Source organism: Zalophus californianus, chromosome 6, assembly GCF_009762305.2.
Source record: "Zalophus californianus isolate mZalCal1 chromosome 6, mZalCal1.pri.v2, whole genome shotgun sequence".
Lineage (NCBI taxonomy): Eukaryota > Metazoa > Chordata > Mammalia > Carnivora > Otariidae > Zalophus > Zalophus californianus.
Window position 1 is genome coordinate 32,235,341 of NC_045600.1, and position 20,810 is coordinate 32,256,150.

General features: G+C 45.2%; 1 protein-coding gene across 3 annotated transcripts in view; it reads right to left on the reverse strand.

The window, feature by feature from the left end:
* Positions 1 to 2,405: 2,405 nt before the first annotated feature.
* RAD51B (RAD51 paralog B) overlaps positions 2,406 to 20,810 on the reverse strand; it is a 635,945-nt gene continuing 617,540 nt past the window's right edge. Inside the window, exons 12-13 of one of the 3 annotated variants that reach the window (XR_003515555.2) lie at positions 2,677 to 2,875; positions 2,406 to 2,562 (exon numbers count right to left, since the gene is read on the reverse strand). Coding sequence is in view for 2 of the 3 variants with exons in the window: in XM_027568936.2 (XP_027424737.1) it covers positions 2,808 to 2,875 (68 nt within the window). In the remaining variant the exon portion in view is untranslated. Of the gene's footprint in view, positions 2,876 to 20,810 lie in introns of all 3 variants that reach the window. The other 2 variants (XM_027568936.2, XM_027568935.2) reach the window with 2 other exon arrangements.

Sequence of the window (20,810 nt, forward strand, 5' to 3'; positions counted from 1 at the left end):
CCACCCTGCTGCTCACCAACCCTGCTCCCCTGAAACAGGGCATAAATCCCTCATGTGAGGGTGCCCTTCCCATACCCGCAGGCATCTCTTATCCCTACAGGAAAAGGGACAAGGAGAGGAACCCTCTCAGACAGGCTTTGCTAAGCTTCCCCCCAGTTTACTGCACTTGCCCCCTGTTCCTTAACCTATCCCATTCCTCCACGACTGCCCACCCCTTGGCAATCCTAGCATCACAATACTCAGATCCAGCTGTTTCTTCAGGCCTCCATTTCCTTGTGGAGGCTCCCGTGTCACATACGACTTACACTACCCAAAATGGATGCTTTTTCTCCTGCTACACTGTCTTTGTCAGTTTAATTTTCAGATCCAGCCAGGGACCCCAAGAGGGGCGAGGAAAACCTTTTCCTTCCATATACAGGTCAAAGAACAGATGTCCCAAGATTCACCTGCCCAGCTGCCCACAAAGGTGCCAATTCCAACAGGTGAGCGGGAGGAAGCCTCCCTCCACCAAGGTGCCCCCTGCCTGTCTCCCATCTGTCCTGCACTGATTCACACCTGGCTGGAGTCATGGATGGTGTGGAACATGCCCGAGGAGACCCTGAGTCCCCCTCCCACCAGATGGACCAGGAGACCCTGGCTGGTCCAGGGTGTGACTCACCCACTTCCCTTGATGTGGGTTTTCCCTGCAATATCTGTTTAATGGATTGATGTCAAGGCTTAATGTGTTATCCCTTCCAGAAATACTGCAATTGTAAAAGATGACCGTGCAGAGCAGATAAAACACTTAGCACAGGAGAAGGGAAAGAGAGAAAGGGAACAAACATGTAATGATTCCCTATCATGAGCTAGTCACTGTGCTAATGTTCTTAAGGATTTTTTATGTATTCTAATACCTCTACTGCTACTCATTCAACAATCACTTTTTGAGCGCCTAGTATGTTCCAGGCTTGTTTAAGGCATGGGGAAAAAGCAGGGAACCAAACAGCTAGAAATCCTGTCTTCATCACACATTCTAGCAGAGAAACAAGAAAATGAATAGAATGCATAGCCTATTAGAAAGTGATCAGTGCTGTAGAGAAAAATAAAGCAGGGAAGGAAGACAAGGAAGTGCCGGCAGTAGGTGAGGGTGGTCGGAGGGGTGCAATTTAAAACAAGGTGGTCCAGGAAGGCCCCACTGAGAAGGTGACATTTAAGCAAAGACTCGAAGAGGGTAGGGCATGAGCCGTGGCCACATCTGGAGGAGAAGATTCTAGGTATAGGAACCACCTGCATAGGGAATGGTCCTGCAGCAGGAATGTGCATGGTCTGTTCCAGGCACAGCAAGACTAGTCTGGTAGGTAAAACACTAAGCCCACTCTCTAAACGTGGAAAGAACTGGCTCTTCCTGGTAGCTCAGCAGGTTAATTCATCTTGCTAAGGAGGTCAAGGTCGCAGGCAGAGGATATATTTGTTTTCCAACAAAAGTCATCTTGCAAGGACAGAGGACTTGGTCACAAAAGAATGTATTCATTATTCCAACTCTGTCCTTCATGCTGGTCTGGAGCCCAGTTCCACTGCTGTTTGCACTGAGACAAATCATGCTATCTGGGCCTCAGTTTTCTCTTCTGCAAAATGGGGAATAACGTTTAATAACACCTATCCCGAGAGATTAGGCTAATACATTGCATAAAGCACTTTGTAAACGGTGACACGTTATAGAAATTGTTCGTTGTTGTTATTATTATACCGTAAGAGCAACTCAAGGTCTACATCCAACTCAGGTTGGGTCTGTAAATCCATTTTCATAGGCAAGGAGAACCTCTTAGCTCTCTTCGCTAGGTTGCAAAACTATTTTTACTTAGGTGTTACAGTAATCTTCCTATTTGGGGTGGAAAAGGATTTCACGAGGCTCTCACCAGCCCCTCTGAACTTTGGCTGGATCTGTCAGACCATTTCCCAAACCTGAGTCAATTCTATCCCCACCCTTACCCTCACCCCACCTTGGCTTCTGTCTCCCAGCTTTGTGGAGAGACTTGGGAGTCTGTGCCAATGGTTTCTATCACTAAATCCCACGGGGTGACCACAACTGGGCTCTCAGTGGTGCCAAACAATTTTCATCCTTAAGTCCTTGTTTGCTTCCTGTGGTGAGACCTCGGCAGCCTAGTCCCCAGCCCCTCAGCCCGTCCCCTCACTCTGGGCACATGGCTGGGCTGCAGCCGCACTAGGAGGTACAAGTTCAACCACACGGGCTCCTCCCTGCCTGGACATTCCTTACCAGACCTCAGTCTCCCCTTTACTCCACCCTGTTCTCTAGATCCAGAGCCAACACCATCTCGCTGCGGAGGGGATGATCTCTTCCTGTGCCCATGGCCGATAGCACACTTTCTATAGAAATAATCAGAGTGACCCCAAAGAACTTAGGAATAAGGAAGCTGATTGCTGTATTGTTTATTTTAAAAACTGAGAAGCGACTCTATGTCCAACCAAAGGGGATTGATTAAACTGATGATGGGCGGAGCCATGAGACGGCCAGGAAAACTTTATCAACAGTATGTCCCAATCTTGCCAAAAGCCAAATAAAGTCTGCAACAACAAACACAAACATTGCGTATGGGGTGGGGGAGAAGACTGGAAGGAAATATACAAAAATATAAACAATGATTATCTTCAAGCGATGAAATTATGAGGGATTTTTACTTTTAGTATTTTGCTATATTCTGAAATGACTCCTGTAAGCAGGCAGTATTTTTTATAATTAGAACAAACAGCAAAAATATGATTAACACTTCTCTGTAAAAGCTGCATGTGCTTCAGTTCTTCTTGTCCCTTTAAAAGCAGCCTTTCCCTGGTGGGGTCTGGTTGACAGCTGGACAGTAACTCTCATGACAACGAAGGCCTAGAAGAAAACCATAACCAATTAACATTACCGCGGGAGCTGAGGCATGCAGAATGGAAATGCCTCAATGGGAACATGTTATTACTAATTTTTTTTTTCCATCGTGGGACAGGTGTTTAGAGGAATGTGCTAAATTTGCTTCAGATAATTTATTTTTTAAGTACTATGGTTACTTCATTTTTCTGCCTCTGTTTACATGAGAACCTTTACTATGGGGAAGCGTTTAGGGCAGATACTTCGTTCTAAGCCTGTTTAACCTTTTTACCTGAGGCCCTACTGTGTGCCCGCCATGGTGGTACAAGGGGTTACCTGCCAGCGTTTCTTACCAGGGGCTTTGGAAATGTTTGGGGGGTGATTTTGATTGTCCAAATGATTGAAGGAGAGTGCTACTGACTTAGTGGGTGAGGGCCAGGGTTGCTAAACATTCTGTACTATCTGGGACAGTCCTATGTAACCAAGAATTGAGGTCCCTCTCAGGCCACACCCTGGGGGAGAAGCCGTGAATGGGACAGTGGAGGCAGACAATGTCTGGAAGAGCCAGAGAGAAAGGAGGGCACGGCTGCTTCTCAGCCTTGTGCTGGATTCAGGGTCACCGGATCTCCCCAGTTTGCCAGTGGAGCCAGAAGTGTAGATGATGATGTAAAATTTCCCGATTTTTTAAAAACACTGCCTGGGCCAAACAAAACACATTTGTAGGCCAGATTTGGCCCTCAGGTTGCCAATCAGCAACCCTGTCTTAGGGAAAGACACAGTCCCTGTCTCCATGAGAGGAGTATGATGGAGCCCATAGGAGTTCGAGTTCAAGTTCTAGGGTGGAACAAGCTGGGTTCAAATCCCAGCTCTGTCATTCTCTACCTACAATTGCAAGCAAGTGAACATCCTCTGACCCTCACTTTCCTCCTCCCTAAAACGGAACCAATGGGAACACTCACTGGTTCGTTACAAAGGTAAATCCAGGCAGGGGAAGTCCCCAGTGGGTGCACATGGGAAATGCTTCATGCAGTAGGATCGCAGTCTAGAATCAGAACTTTCTGTGAACAGTCCACTGTGCTAGGTGCTGAGGGCTTATACCTAAGTGTGAGAGAAAGCCCTGACCTAGAGGTGTTTTTATTCTGGGAAAAGAGATGAGCCCGGGACATAAATATTGTAAGCCGGTCAGATATAGGATGTGACCGCCATCAGACAGTTTTAGGAGATCAGAGGCTGGTACCTCTCATGAAGGTGGTGGGGGGTCGGGGCGAGGGAGTCTAGCCAGGGAGAGAGGGAAGGAAGGAGTGGCCTAAGCCAAGGACTGATTATAAAATCATAGTAAGAACGGAATGCTTCCTACATGCTGGCCATTCTCTGGGCACTCCATGGGGTGGCAGATATGCTCCTTTGGCCTCATACACAGGAGGGATAAAGCATAAGTCTGGAAAGTTCCCCTGGAGCCAGGGCATGTGGGTGCTGACTGCCAGGCCAGAGCATGGTAGAGTATTCAATTCGTGTGCAGAGGAGTGGAAGCAAGGAAGTGACCTGCAGGAGCAGTACTCTGGGGTGGCACACAGGACGGAGTGGACGTGAAGACGAGGCAGCAGACTTGTGGGGAGGCCCATGCGTGAGGCCAGGGGATGGGGGAGGTGGTGGGGAGCCCCGTGGAGGGTTTTCATTACCAGGTCTTTGTACAGACCCAGTTTGGGGGTGGGGTGGGGAATGCTGTCCGAACTGATTGCCTAGGGGACAATGGGAACTGTATAGAGGGAAACAACTTTAAACTCCTGCCTTGTACCATCTCCACACCCTCCTTCCTCTCCCTCCACTAGCATGTCCCTGTTTTCCATGGACCAGGCCTCATGGTTATAAATACCTTCTCCTTAACTATTTTTGAAAAAAACTGGAAGCAACGCCCCTCTCTCACTCATGTGCTGTTATTTTCAAATCTCTCCAGAAGGCCTGTACCTACCGGCCTCCCCCGCCCCAGAACACAGATCACTGGGAGGATGGATGGCTTGAACTTCCAGACTTCTGGCCCATCGGGGCTGGCTGATATAAAATCCCATACCGCGTATGAAGAAAGAGTGTGCTTAGTGAATTCTACGGAACCCCCCCCCCCCCCGCCTTTTTTAGGGGGAAATTGTAAATCCACTAGAACAAACTGTTTCCAAGTACTCCGATCTATTTGCATGTCAACAGGCAAAATGCTGTTTACACAGGAGGCCCATCTTTTTCTCAAAGTAGACCAGGCCACACCTCTTCTAGGGAACACTGTGTTAGCTGTGATTCTGATTTATTCTATAGGACTATAGGATGGAGAGCAACAAGACCATTTTGCTGGGGATGTTTGATGCCTGATCTTCTCTAGACTCTAATCTGAATTAGTCCAGATTAGTGCAGCTTCACCGCAAGGCATCTTCAGCACAAATGGCTCGCAGCAGTAAGGAACTGTTACAAGAGTCAGAGCAGACCAGGGTTTTCTTAGGGCAAGTTTCCTATCACGGGAGAACAGCCGTCATATACTAGCGCTAAGATCCTGCCGTGGCTTCCCCCAGGAATCAGTAACAAAGAAACACCTATCAGACCTTTTTTCTTTCTTCTAGAGGCTTCCTTAAAATGTGTCCAGGGCAGGGACTAAGCACCAGATGTGGGCTAACAATCCTGTGGTTACCTGGCTCTGTGATTTGGCGCAAGTCACTTCTCATCAGGTTAGACTCAAAGAAATCTGAGCAGGCTCCTGGGCTCAAGCATTCTATGACTTATAGACAGAGACTCAAAAATGAGACCTTTCCAGGTCCGACTCAGAGCCTTGGAATTAGGATTGTCCTGCTGAGGAGGTGGGACAGACAGCTGGAAGTCTATCTGGTGGATTTTGAAGGACCTGACGGGGCCCTGGCCTCAAAAGTCTCAGCTCCTACTCTGATTCCCCTTGCCTGAAAAGGCCTTGAAGTCTCTCCCTGGGGGATTTGAATCTCCGACCCTGTTCTGGGGTCCCGTAATCAAATGCAAATTACGGCTCTAAGTACCAAAGGGGTGGGAGGGGGATTAGCTGACAACCCTGGGAGCGCTGCCTAAGGCCCTTGGGAGTGACAGCCCCCCACAGGGGGAGGTCAGGAGGGAAAGAACAGAAAAGGGAGAGAGCTCAGGAGGGGTCAGGGGCCTCCAGTAGCCCCCACTTCATCCCCAGTGTGCCCCGAACACGGCCCTGAGTGGGGGTCTAATCCCAGGGCAGCCTGCCCTCGGCATTGTCTCGCCCGGGTCAGGACCCCCACCCCATGTGGCACTGGATGCATTCTGGCCCCTCAGCCTCGGTGCTCTCCGTGCTAACCTGCAATTCTCCAGACCAAGGGCCCAGACACATTTGATCTGTCCTTCTCACTCCTCCCCAGGCTCAGAGAAGTCAGGCCTGAACACAAAAAGGGCGGGGGGGCTGCTGGGGCCACAGCTTGGTGAAGAGGGGCACACAGAGGGTGGCAGAGCCAGCTCGGAACTAGCTCCCAAAGAGTAAACCAAACTGCTCTCCTCCCCTCCCTGCAACCCTTTTCAATCAGGGAGTCTAAAATTACCGTATTTACAGCATCTGTAGCCAAGCCGAGCACTAAACAAGATGAATAGCGGTGACGCACAAGCCGAGTAGAAGTATGTGTGGCAGGGCTGGGCTGGGCGGGGGCCCAGCGTGTGCGCCCCACACGGGAGAGCGGGCAGTCCCTGGCAGGGGGACTGACAGGATTCACCCAGCACCAAGCCCAAAGGGAGGTGGGAGACAGAGAGACAGACAGACAGACAGGATGTGAGGACATGATGCCGACTTTACAAAGCGTCTCCCTGCTCAAGAGGAAACTGTTGAGGTCCCGAAGACAGGATCACTGGGGTCTTGCTTACAGTGGGACACCCATGTCTGTAAGTCCTCTTCCCAGGCAACCTTTTCCGGGGAAGCTGTGGTCCACCCACATGGACTAAATGACTTCGTTCGTAGAGAAGGCCCAAGAGCCTGAGCTAGGCAGCTCTGGTAGAGACCAAGGCTCGGGGGGACGGGCCATGTTCTGGGTCCCCATCTCTCCTCCTCCTACTTCTTGGACCTCCCCTGTCTTTCCATTGCTCCTCTTTCCTACTCTCTCATTAAATTGTGTTTCCTCCAGGCTTGGGCTTGTTGTCTCTTCGAACTCTATTCTCCTTGAGCAACCTTGCTCTCTGCTGGCTTCATTTATCACCGAAAACCTGTGACCTCAGCCTCAGCCATCTCCTGGATTGTCCACATATATTTCTGACTGTCTGCTGAACATCTCCAGTCAGGCATTCTACAGATGTCTCAAATCACACATGTCCAAAACTGATCTCATTATCTATGCTCTCCTGCTTCCCATGACAAGTCCCTCCTTGGGTTCCTCCCCTGTCCTTTCTCTCTCAATGGTATCACCAGCCACTCAGACATCCCAATGGAAACCTTAGAGTCACCCTCTGACCCTTCCTTCTCCCTCATCAAGGCCTGTCAGCGTTAACTCCAATGAGTCCTTTAAGTCTGTCCCCCTCCATCTCTGCCACCATTGCCCCAGATTAGGCTCCCAGCATCTCTCTACTACTATAGTCCTTCTTGTGGGATTACCCACCCTCACCCCTCAGATCCCCTCTACTCTACAAACAGGAGACAATTCTCTGAGCACAGATCTGATTTGGTAAATATTGCTGAGGGCCCACTTTGTGCCCAGAACTGGGCATACAACAGTGAGTAGGACCAGGTAGGGTCCTTGTCCTCATGGGGCTCACATCGCCATTGGGGAGTTGGACAGGAACCAAGCACAGACCAGCCAAGTGAATAAAATACTTCCAAGTTGTAGTAAGTGCTAGGAGAGAAACGGATCAGGGGCTGAGGTCGGAAATAATGGGGTGGGGTGGAAATCTGTGCCACCACCCACATAAAGACCTTCAAAGGCTCCTCATTATGCACAGAACAAGGTTCAGACTCAGCTTGGCATGCAAGGCCCTTGCCTACCTGGCCCGATCTGTTTTTCAGCTCCTTTTCCACTCCCTCTTCCCTGCCCCCTCCCCTCTAACCCTACGCTCCATGTCCTATTCATCTTCGAATTCCCAGACCCGTGTTTCCTGGCAAATAACAAGCAAGTAATAAATGTTTGGGTAATCAGTATGTGGAAGAATGAGTGATGGACAGAGTCCCCTATCTAGTCAGGCCCTCTTCCCTTTTTCACGTCTGCTTTCTGGTGAAGCTGCTTTACAACAGCTCCTTCCCCTGAGTCTCCATAGTGTTTCTCACACTATTTCTGCCCCAGCTACTTAGAACACTTGACTGTCTCCCCTGGTAGACTGCTAGGGCAAGGGCAGTCTTGTTCCATTCTGAAGAAAATGCCTGGCACACAGCGGGTGCCTGAAACATGCCAGTTGAGTTGATGGGAAGAGCATGAAGCAAACGGAAGTGATTGGTGTTCTTTTTAGACTACTTTCTGCTAAAACAACTCCAGTGGCCAGAATAGTTGGGTGGAAAGAAGCAGTGTGAAGACCTCATTGCCAAGTGGACAGCCAGAGGCACACACCTCCTCTCACTCAAGGAACAGCCTCAAAGAGCCCAACTTTGTCACTATGCCTTTACTTTGAAAATATTTTTGCACAACCAAAGCAGGGAACAATGAAGCAAATACGTACCCTTGGACTCAAAGATCTGTCTGTATCCATGAGAACAGAAATTCCCCTGGGTTGGGAGTTGGTTCTAGGGCTCAGCTTATCTTTTCACAGGATCTATGAAGAACCAGCTCCATTTCCATCTGAGCAACCCAGGGTACTTGCTTCTTTCCAAGGACCTTAAGTGAAACCTAACTTCTCTGCTATTCCCACATCCCATTCTTGGAACTCCTTAATCATTATTCTCTGAGGCCAGAATAATTGAACACAGGGATCTGTTGGTCTTTGGCAAATACATTTGTCAGGGTGGGGGGAAAATGGACAGGGAACCAACCATAAAAATTTTCAATAAAAATCTGATTAAAGGTAAGAATAAAAATGAGAGGTAGATTTTGTGAATTATTTTAGGCTTAGTGCCCGCTCTCAGAAAGGTACTGGGTAGGTGCCAATCTACCTGGCATCCTCAAATCACCGTTGATTCGTTTGAATTTCACACATGGTCACCTTGTCCTCCTTTCTTTTTTGAATCTTTCCAGAAAGCACCCTGCTCCTGACCTGAGCATTTCATTAGCCCTATCTCCTCGGAGACCATTTCAGATTTTTCTTGACAGCCTTATTTTATTCACTCTGGCTCGATGTCACCAACCCAACTGTCCTCAGCCAAGCCTCCAAAGGAAATATGATTCTCTTGCTGCGTCAGATCATTTGGAAATAGACACAATTGGCTTGGAGTCACTCCATGAAGGGCTATAAAACTGCTCTCTCTCCTTCTGAGTGGGTTGGGTCAAGCCCAAACTGAGGCAAGAGGTTTCCAAGGAATACAGAGCCGAAGACTATAGTAAGTGGTGGTGATTCAGTCAGTGGTCCTCCTGCTTCTGAGTCAGTATTAACCTTTCACTGGTGGCAAGTATGCATAGGCTGCCTTCACAGTCAAACAAAATGGTAAGGTCTTCAACACTGGGGTTCACGAGACATTTGACAAGAGTAGCAGGGTTGCAGGCTTGGTGCAAATCTCTTCATTCAAGCCAATTTCTAGTCTTAATTTTTGTGTTTCCAAGGGAAGGGAAAGTTAGGTAAATTGATCGTGAGATTTATGTATCTTGTGCAAAGTTGGCAAGGAGTTTATCTTTCTATTGGGCCAACTCGACAACCTACCCTTGAAATTCTCACATATGTTGTCTCAAGTTCTCTTTGGAATCTCACATGGGATCAGTTTCTTCTTTGAACTAATTTTGCACTGTGTCCTTTTGTTCTCACTGCTTGAGAGCTTCCGTGGTCTAGTGAAAGAGCCTAAGTTGGAATCAGAACACCAGGGTCAAAGTCCCAGCTCTATCATTCTTTGGGAAAGGTACTTAACATGCCTCAGTTGCCTCATCTACAAACTGGGAATTGTGCTACTTTTTTTGCAAACAGTAAAGCAACATATAAACATAGGGATTTTGACCTTAGCAGTGGAGTGGCTGTGTGGTTGAAAATGAAGTGATTCTCCAGATGCTGTTGAAGCCGTGGACAAAAGCAATGTGATGAGAACATGAATGTGGATGATCAGGTGAGCAGGACACTGACTGCCCTGATAGAAAGCCTAGTTTTAACTCAAGCCAATTCTTTTACTCTCATTAATTAGGATTTTGTACAATCTTTTACTTAAGTCTTAGAAGTAAACCATTCAATCTTGTACCCAGTGGAAGAATTTCCCTCCATTTTCCCACCAAGAATATCTGGATAATGCTTGATAATCAATAATATGCCTTTACTGAATGGCTTCTAGGTCCCAGACTTCTAGCTTCTAAGGAATAGGAATAAGTCTTTGACTTCAAGGGATTTAGTCCTTCGAGGAAGATGTGCTTTTAGAACAGACAGTCATGGAGACAAAGCTAGAAGGGCAACAAACTGTCTAGGGCAGGGGTTGGCAAACTATAGCCCTAGGGCCAAATCTGGCCCACCACCTATTTTTATAAAGACAGTTTGGTCGGAACGCAGTCACGCTCATTTGTTTCCATACATATTATCCATGGCTGCTTTGGTGATACAATAGCAGAATTGAGGAGTTGTGACAGAAACAGTACGGCCTGCACAACTTGAAATATTTACTATCTGGCCCTTTACAGAAAAAGTTTGCTGACCTCTGGTCTAAGGGAATCAGGTCTTTTAAAGACTTAACTTGGGTCCTCAAAGTTGAGGAAGTTAGCCAAGTGGAGAACAGGGGAAAGGCATTCCAGTTTGGTCCAATAGGAAGTACAAAGGAATAGAGTTATTAAAAGGTATTTCATATTTAAGAAGCAGTGAGAAGTCTCAATGGTACATGACAGAGAACAATGGGAGATGAGGCTGGCAAGATGGACTGGGGTTAGACAGAGAAGGCCTTTACATCAGTGTTAACGTGTTTGAAATTAATCCTGTAGACCTTTGGTTTCCAAATGGGATGGACACCCCAGAGTTCCACAAGATGATCCAAGAGGATTCAGGCAGAAATTATTAGAATTTTAACTTCATTTTTATCTAAGAACTAAGAAATTTGGCTTCATAATGTTTGACATACACATTGGCATTCCAGTCATGGCTGCGGCCACGGGTCATGGATGGTTCCTGAGATAAAGCGTCCTGTGGCAAGATTCGGCACTGCACGGTGCAGAGGGCTCACTAGTGGTGTCCTCAGTCCTCACCCTTCTCTGGGCTTTGAACAAAAGCTAAGTCACTACAGTTTACGTGTTTTTGGTTCATTGCATTATGGATATTATCTAGCTCAACCTCACATATACCAAATGGGCGAGGGGACTAAAAATATTCCTGCGTAGACTAGCATTTACACTTCTCTTAGAATGAGTTCTCCTCAGTCATATTCTAGCTGAAAAGAAGTATCAAATTTTCAGATGGAACAAGAAGGAGAACCAACCACAATTAGGAAATTCTAAGAGAACTCTCAGACGTATGGATTTGCACCCTCTCTCCCTTATGATGAACTCTGCCTGACACCTTTATTGAGTTTTGTGATAGCAGGTAGTGACAGTATGATGAAGCCATCATGATTAGCAAGATATTTTAAGCTATTGCTTATGTCCACTTTACTTCAGCTTTCTAAAAAATGTAATCTTGTGTATGTTTCCTAATGTACATACATAGTATGTTAGTAAAGAAATACACATGTATAATGTAAAAATAAATATATATATAATGGGAGTATATGTTCAAAAATTGTTTAATTTTAGAGGGTTCAATAAAAAAGGGTGCTTGACGGTCTCAAACAAAAGGTGTAAATACTAAGAGCTGTTATTTCAAATTCCACTCTGCCAACTCTCTTCTTTCCAAAATAAACGGCGTTAGGCCCAAGCAAGGCCGCAAAGGTTGGTGCTGACAAATAGCTCTGTGACGAGCTAAGTGAGCTGGGTGACATAAAAGCCCAAGAGTAGGTTCCAGAGATGGGAAAACATACCCTAAGAATACGGCATGCCACCCAGACTCAACTTTGCCCTCTGACCTACATGGGTTTCCAAGGCAAAGGATTCTTCGATCCTGAGGGCTGTAGCCACTGTTTCAGCCAGAGAGGCCATTCCCGGTGCTGACAGGCATGATGAATTGATTCTGACGGGCAGATACATTCAATCAAGACTGTGCATAGAGGATGTGGCTTCTGGGAAAGACTATGGCATTTCTCCTGGGACAGGGGCCAGGTAGGCCATTAACCTATTCCAGCCAGTTCTCCTTAGCCATCTCTTCCTTGCTACAAGGAATCTAGTTGCCAGATTTGAAGAACTTAAATTACATCCTTTCAAAGTCTTCAAGAACAGAAGATGCTAAACAGACGATACAGCCAGGGCAGTCCTTGAGAAGAAACCAGCACAGGTCTTGAACCTAAACCCAAAGCCCCGAAACATCAAAGGGAGTTTCCTTCCCTGTGCTCCATGAAGGAGGGCATGCCCTCTTCCTTGCTTTCTCTTTAAAGCGCTGGGGTGGGGGGCAGGGATAAAAATAAAAACAAAGTGAAAGCAACAGCAACCACTTTTTATGGACAAAGGTGGACTTAGCAAGGACAAAAAAGAGCACACTCCAGCTTTCAAAACTTCACATCATCTGGTCCTACTCTTCACGTGGCTTCTTCATTCCAGCAACATCTGTTTCCTTCGCTCAAAAACACCGTCCAATTCCACCCTTTGCTTCTGGTTGAAATTCTACTCAAATTTGGAGCCCTTGCAAGCCTCCATCAGCTTCATTTGGAGGGTGCTCCAAAACCCACCCTCTCTTTCTTCTCCTGGTAGCCAGCTTCAAATTCAATTAGGGCCCCTCTGTGTGTTTCTCCAATCGTTTTGGGTCTCCCCAGATGACTTTCTCGGGGTGGGTGGGATGTGCCATTTTGTGTTTCCACAACACCTAGGTCTCAAGCCTCAAAACGAACGCTAGGAACTCAGAATTCTTTGCCCATGTTTGACCTGAGCAGATTGTTTTAATTCACTAGATCTTGTATTTAAAACAAAACAAAGGAAGGAACAAGATGGGATTCACTCATGACCTGGAAGCACTTGGAAGGGGCCGAGAACAGACAGCTCTGTCCAGTGGATTTTCTCTGTCCTTGTTAGTTCACCACAGCTGCTGGGGATGGATGCCAACACAGACATGCTCTTCGGAGGACACAGCCTGCCAGGATTACGGGGACTAAAGGAAACACCGCCACAGAACACAAGCCTCACACCCTTTCTTATTGTGTCCGTAAAAAATAGCAGACACAGGAGGGCTTAGCTGACAGCAGCCTAGAGGATGTGGGGCCCCGCTGGAGGCCACAGTTTAGCATCCTTTCACCCAGATGAGGGAAAAAGTCCCTTCTTTTCTCACCCCTTCCCCAAAATTAAAACAACAAAAATCAGTTCTCATTATCCCAATAATTAAGTCCCATTCAGCCAGCCGACAGCAGCCAAAGAATGATTTTTCTGTGCTGCGCTGTGTGGTTGCCCTCCATGGCCCCATTCATGGGCCACTGTGTGCATTTAATCACCCCGAGCGGGCTGAGCTAATGAAATGCTGGGGCCTTGCCCTGCCCTGACCCTGCTGCTATTTCTATCTGAGCTCAGCACGTCTTTTGCTTGACAGTTGCAACAGAACAAGCAGATTTTTCTCTCCCATCTATGGAGTGTAAAGAGCCTATTTGGGCGCCCGTGGGGCTGGGGACCCCGCTGGAAAACGAGGGAATGCCCCTGGAGGTTAACTTGCAAAGCTGTTTTCCAGACCGAGAGGCGGGGTGGAGGAGAGGCTGGGCACCGGAGACCTAAAGGCTGGGAGGCCAGTGGCCCGTGTGCCTGGGAGAGAAAGGGCACAGGCTCCTCGGCGGCAGAAAGGGAAGATGAGCCTGGAAAAAGTAAAGGGCCACACCGTGGGGCGAGCTGATCTATCCGATGCAAACCTGAACAAAAGCTCTTTGTCAGTTACCACCAAATCTCCCTCCCTCGCCAGGGTCAAAGTGAGAAAATCCATTCCGTTTGGTTTCCAGTTAGGAGGGCGCCATGAAAGGGGAGGGATCCCTGCCGAGAGATTGCTCTCTTGACATTCCTAGCTGTTGTTTCAATGACTCTCTAAGATTCAGAAGTTAAGGAATAGGATGCCAAAATTATATGCATTTATCCGTATGGAAATATCGGGGATTACACCTAGCTAATGAAAAAAATAAAACCAACCCAGTTTTTTCTGAGGGAAGTTGGAGAGAAGAGACAAAAAATGTGTTCAGTGGGTCAGCATGGCGGCTTTATATAGAAAAGACATATCTGATGAAGGACTTAAATCAGAGGTGACAAACTCAAATGCCCCCAGGGGCCAGAGAGGTCACCAGGATGACTGAAGGGAGGCAGGTGGGGTCTGGGGCAAGCGGGAAAGCCTGCCTCATCTAGAGCACACCATTGTTACACGGCCCCAGCTCCTTCCTGCCATATAGGTAGGCAGGCCTGGAATGACACGATTGTCTGTGTTTTGTTCAAAAGAGAAACCAAACATCTCTATTCTTATATGAAATCTCCCAGTTGTTAATGTTGGAAACTAATTCAAGATGTTAAAAACAAACAAACAAACAAACAAACAAAAAAAACAAAAAAACCAAACAACCCAGCCTGCTAGCCAAACTAAGTATGTTGGCATACGGCAAGCCCACCACTCACATTTGCAGGGCCTGGGGCAAGAGGAGAAATGGAGGCCATGTCTCATATGTCTAAATATTGAAAAGGTATAAATCAAGCTCACTGACTGTTAAACAAAATGTGTTCTGTCTGCCTACAGTGAGAAAAAATATGCTCTTCTAACGACCTGGTAGCCAGGTGTGAATTCAGAATTCTGGGACACCACGGAGTCCCTCCCAGAAGGGAGGCAGCAGTGGGGAGAGGTGGCTCCTGGCCCCCAGTCCTTCCTTTCCCAGCCTCCACTCCATTCTGCATTACCAGGGGTCTTGTACACTCATGTGGACACGCCAACCCGCAAGTCCGAGCTCCAGCTACCCCCCCTTCACCTCAAATGGCTGCCCCTTGGCGGCCATTCTGCCTTAGTGGTGCCCCCATCAAGGGTGCAGTCTGGCCTTGGGAAGGCAGACTCAAACAAGATTGGAGACGTTTGACAGTGAACTCCAGGTTCTGGGATCCAAGCTGTGGTCCAGGATGTGGTCGCCTCTGAGTGGTCACACCACTTTGGCCCATGAGATAAGACAAGGGCCAGAGTGAGGCCCTTTAAAGAGCAGCGTCTAAGGCCCCAAGTAAAGTACTGGCGTCAAGTTTAGATCCCTGACTTCATTAATCATATGCCCAGAAGTGAAGACATTATGATTTGGGGCCGGATTTTAGGACTAACTAGCTATGTGACCTTGGGTAGATCACAATCTTTTGATGAAACAGTTTCTACATGAATCAAATGGGGACAAAATACCTCTTGTAACCAACTCACTTGAGAAATAAAATGAGATTATTTATTAAAAAACTTTAAAGGTAGTAACTAAATAGAGAAATTTTTGAAAAGATTAAGGAAATAATAACTGCCACAGACACAAATTTTTTTCAAAGAGAACATATATCTGAAGCTCTCACTCAAACGATCTCATTAAAAATCTACTTTATCCCAAGATATGGGCTAAGTCTACAAGAATTGAAACGATAATACTTTTGATCAAGAGTCTTTTCTCTTTTCCAACAGTCCCTCAGAATGGGTCTCCTATCACACTGATCTTAAAGGATGTTGCAGAGGTAAACAAAACAAAACAAAAACAAAATAGATTTGTAGTGATTCATGATTCCTTTCCAAAAACAGAGCAACCCCTTTTAACCCACATTAGAGCAGGATCTCTCTTTAGGGATCACATGTGCTGTTATTGTGATAGCCATTCTAGAAATGTCGGGTCCTAGTTTTTAATGAAAGAAAACCAGTGGGAAAAGTGGCAAAGGGAAAAGAGGGAAAAAGTATGAAAAATCTCCATAACGATCTAAATCAATAACAAGTTAAGAATTTTATTTTTAAAGCCAAGAAAAAATAACTTCACAGAGGGAGACAAATTGTGCAACAGGTAACTTGGTATACCTGGAAACATTCATGTGACAGTAAATTGAAGAGTTCCTTCCCAAGAAATATTGTTTGATATCGATAATCATGTCAAAGCATGGCTGGTTTGGTACTAAAAGAGATCTTTCTCTTCAGACCAGGTTAGGACTGACCCCAAAAAGTGCAGCCAGAGAGGAGCTAAGGTTTTGTGATATCTTAAATATCCATGGAGGAGCTGGGAATTGTGAGCATTTGTTGTGTTAGAATGCCTAGCACTTATTTCCTCTTCTTAACACCACCCTGTTTTCGTTTTGGGAGATAATCTCTTCCGCTTAGGATGAGTCTGTGGATAGAACTGGATAGGAGGTTTGGGACCCAAGTTAGGCTAGTCAGATGCTCCCCCGTGGCATGTGAGTTTTGAACAGAGGGACAAAGAAAATGGAAACATTAGGAGGGTCATCGCATCCAGGTCGGGTATCCTGACCAGACTTTTGGGACCCTTATTGAGGTTCTTACTTCCTGGCTTCTGGAGCTTAATTGCCTCTTGCCCATTTCTGAGGCTGGTTCTCCAGTCTTCCAGGGAGCATATGTCTCACTGCAGGACATGAGGCAGAGGCCTAACACACAAACAAATTTCCTCTACCCAGTTACACTTACCCATTTTCTTTCTTGGTTTTCCGGAAATGTTGGAAGGTTCATTTAGTTTTTTACTTCCTAGCGTGAGCTGTTCATAAAATGGCCAGCAGAATCTCAGCACTTCAAAGGGTGCTTCCAGAATGAGTATACAGTTGGAATCAGTATGACAGTGAGTCAGCCTGGTGATCCTCAGGCCTGCAGTAAGATTGATGTGTCAATATCACATGCTCAGAGCCTAGGTTCCAATGTGCCTGACTGTCCTTGAAAAAAGTTAGTGGAAAAAGCTGAGGGTTTGCCAGGTGAAACTAAAAATAAGCAAGGAAGGGAGATACGTGGCGGGTCAAGATATAGCGGAAAGAACTGCAAACTTACAGCAGAAAGTGGCTGGTCCATAGCGAGAGATGAACAAGAGTGTAGAACATTCGGGGCAGCAAATGCCCTACTCCAGCTTTGAGACTAGCTTTTGCAATCAGTAGTAATATTTATTGTTTAATTTTTAACCTCATTGCTCTTTGGTCATTTACCATCATCTGGGCTCTTAGATCGATATTGCCCTGTATGTCCCCAACCATAGGGAGGTGGGGTAATTTGGAGGTTCAGGATATAGGGGCCCCAGAGCCAAAGTCCAACTAGAGTGTGTTTGGACTTCAGCTTTACCACTTGCTAGCTCCACAAATTAAGGGGAGCTATTTAGCTTCTCTGTGCCTCAATGTTCCTATCTATAAAATGGGGTGATAATGATAATACATATAAAACACTTAGCTATACCCTGGCACGTTAGTGTTCAGTAAATAGTAGCTACCATTATTTATCCAACAAATATTTACTGAGCATCTAGGACCTCCAGGCACTCTTCTAGTCTTTGAGATACATCGCTCAACAAAATAGACAAAGATCCCTACCCTCACAAATTTGATATGCTAGTGGGGATAGGAGAGGGGAAGAGACAATAAAAAATGTTGGTACTGTTATTAATATCTGACCCAATTATTATTATCTGACTCAATATCCACCTTCTCCCCCAAACTTTCTGGAACTCCTTTAAGTCCCTATCCTCTTCTTTAAACATTCTGTTCATCTTGGGGCCACCACTGAAACCTGGTTGGCCCAAGTATATATGGTTTTCCCCATCGCACTCAAAAGTGGGGTCTGCTTTTTCTCTCATTGTCCATATGTCCCAGAGACTGACAATACGAAAGTTGTCTTCCTTGCTTTCGACTCCTTCCATGCCTTTTCTCCAACTTATCCTATGAAAACCACAGCTCTTTGGATGCTCATTTCTTCAGACCATGAAACCTTTCTCCATTTTGTTGCTGTCATCAACCATGTCTCCATTACTCATTTATTTATCCAATACAGGAGAACCCAGCTCACCCTCCTCCCATTCACCCCTATTTCTGTCATCATTCTTGGTGACGAACATGCCTCGTCTCTGAGTTCCTTGACCTCCTTACTTCCATGGACTGTTCTTCCACCTTCCTCAGCTACTTTTAAATGGCCATAGCCTAGACCTCGTCAGCACCCCTTTCAAGTCTAGATTTTAATTGTCATATGAACCAACCACCAGTTTCATCTTTCCAGCCAGCTTTCTCTAGTGTTCCTCAACCAATCATGTAAGCTCACCTGTTTATTTATTTGTATTTTTGTTTTGTTTTGTTGTTTTGTTCTATCTACCAAACTTGCCTAGAACACCCCCACGCTGGTTAAACCCAACTATTGGCTTAGGCTGCAGTGGCTCTGAGGCAGTTTAAGATGAATGGGGAAAATGACACCCTGAGTTGACTGATCCCTCATCACCCTGAGTTGACTGATCCCACTTTAAGTCCAGGACTACTGTGGTTCTCAAATGAGTACTCAATATTGCCCAGAAATCCTGCCTTATTTCTCTAGCAAGTTCATTCTGATTTTTGCAAGATCACTATTTGTGTCTCTTCTCCCCCTCAAACCTCTAATCATCACCCACTCTCAGCTGATGATCTGAACCCATGTCTCATTAAGAAACAGAAATGATCAGACTGAAACCCTCATTTCCCCATCAAGGCATCTGCTAAAGTACTGGCGTAGTATCTGTGTCCCTCTTCCTAGTAAAGCCAAACCCCTCTAGTGTTTTGTGTCCCATCTTCTCTGATGTCTCAAGGACTTTGTTACTGATGTCAGCCCCATCTCCCTTCTGCACAATCAGCCTCTTCTACTCTAGTGAATTATTCTATCAGGATCAGCAACAGAATGCCCAGTATCTATCTCTCATCTTTAAGAACCTTCCCTTCATACCACGTTCTCCTCCAGCTACCATCCTATTCTGTCTCCCTTCAAATTAGTTTTATGTAGAGTATAGGGAATGCCGTTGACTATTTTTAAAAAAGACCTTATTTTTTAGAGCAGTTTTAGGTTCACAGCAGAATTGATCAGAAGGTACAGAGACAGTCCCCTGCCCCCCCACAGGCTCTCCCATTATCAACAGCCCCCACCAGAATGATTCATTGTTATAATTGATGAACCCACATTGACACATTATCAAAGTCCATAGTACGCACTGCAGTTTGCTCTTAGTGTTGTGCATTCTATGGGTTTGGACAAATGTATAATGACACATACCCATTATATGGATATGCTCTGTGCTCTGCCTATTCATCCTTCTTCCCACAAACCCCCAGCCTTTGGCAATTACAATATTGATGTTATCGTCAGCAAACTGCCTAACTCCCTTTTTATTTATAATACTTTTCCTATAGTGTGGATTTTCTGTGTAAACAATCTTATTATCTTCAAAGGAAGATCACTTGTCTTTTCTCTTTCCAATTCTTATATCTGATTTCACTTTCTTTCCTCATTGCACTGATAGGGCTGATAACAGGTATCATCATCTTTTTCCCCCCTGATTTTAACAAGAATACAGCTAAGGTTTTACCACTGAGTGATGTTTACAAAGGTATTTGTTATATACTCTTTAACAATTAAGAAGTTCCCTCCTAGTCTTAGTTTGCTGAGTTTTTGTAATGGAGAAACTTTGGATTCCATCAAATGACTTTTCTGCATCTATAAGATGATCCTAAACCTTGTCTCTTTTACTCTGTTACAAGTGGCCTCTTACGTTAGCAGCTTCTGGTGTTGGGTCATCTTTGCATTTCTTAGATAAATTCCACTAGAAGATTTTTTAAAAATACATGCACACATCTTATCAACATCATCTCTGGTAATATTTTATTTAGGAATCTTTCATTTATGTTTGTAACAACCAGTCTACAATTGTATAGTCTTGGGTTTCATATCAAGTTTATACCAGCCTCATTAATTGGGAAATTGTCCTTTTTCTATACTCTAAGACAGCTCATATAACATAGAGTTTAGCTGTTCTTGATGGGTTGGTAAAACATTCCTGCAAAACCACCTAGGTTCAACGTCTTTTGAATGGATGATTTTGAATAGTGATTCAGTTCCTTCAGGGGTTATTGGTTGATTTAAAGTTTCTAATTCATTATCCTTGATTCAATTTTGAAAATTAATTTTTCTAAAAATTATCAATTTCATCCATTGGCATTAAGTTGTTCATAGAATTGTTCATAAAGTTGCTCATCCTATTTTATTATGATTTTTTTAATCTCAGCCTTATCTGTAGTTATGAGTCATGGTCTCTTTTTTATTCTTAATATTATTTATTGTTTTTTTTTTTGTTTCTTGAGCAGTCTTTTTTTTTTTTAAACTTTTTATTTATTTATTCATGAGAGACAGAGAGAGAGAGAGAGAGAGAGAGGCAGAGGGAGAAGCAGGCTCCTAAGGAGCAGGGAGCCCGATGCGGGACTCGATCCCAGGACCCTGGGATCATGACCTGAGCGGAAGGCAGATGCTTAACCATCTGAGCCACCCAGGCGCCCTCTTGAGCAGTCTTTAGAGCTTTATGTGTTTTACCAGTCATTTCAATAATAACTTTTGGATTTGTTGATTCCATTTTTTGTTGTTGTTTTTTCTTTTCCATTAAGTTCTGATCTTTATTATTTTGTTATCTGCTCTTTGGGAGTAATCTGTTGTTTTCCTTGCTTCTAGATTAAAACATTTAACTTCTTATATTTACTTTTTTTTTTATTAATGAATTGCAAGATTGTGGGTTTCTCTCTTAAGTACTTTGGCTTTATCTTCAAGCTTACATTTTTTCTTTTTTAAGATGAGTTACTTATGAGATTAGTTTTTATTTAATTTCACTGTG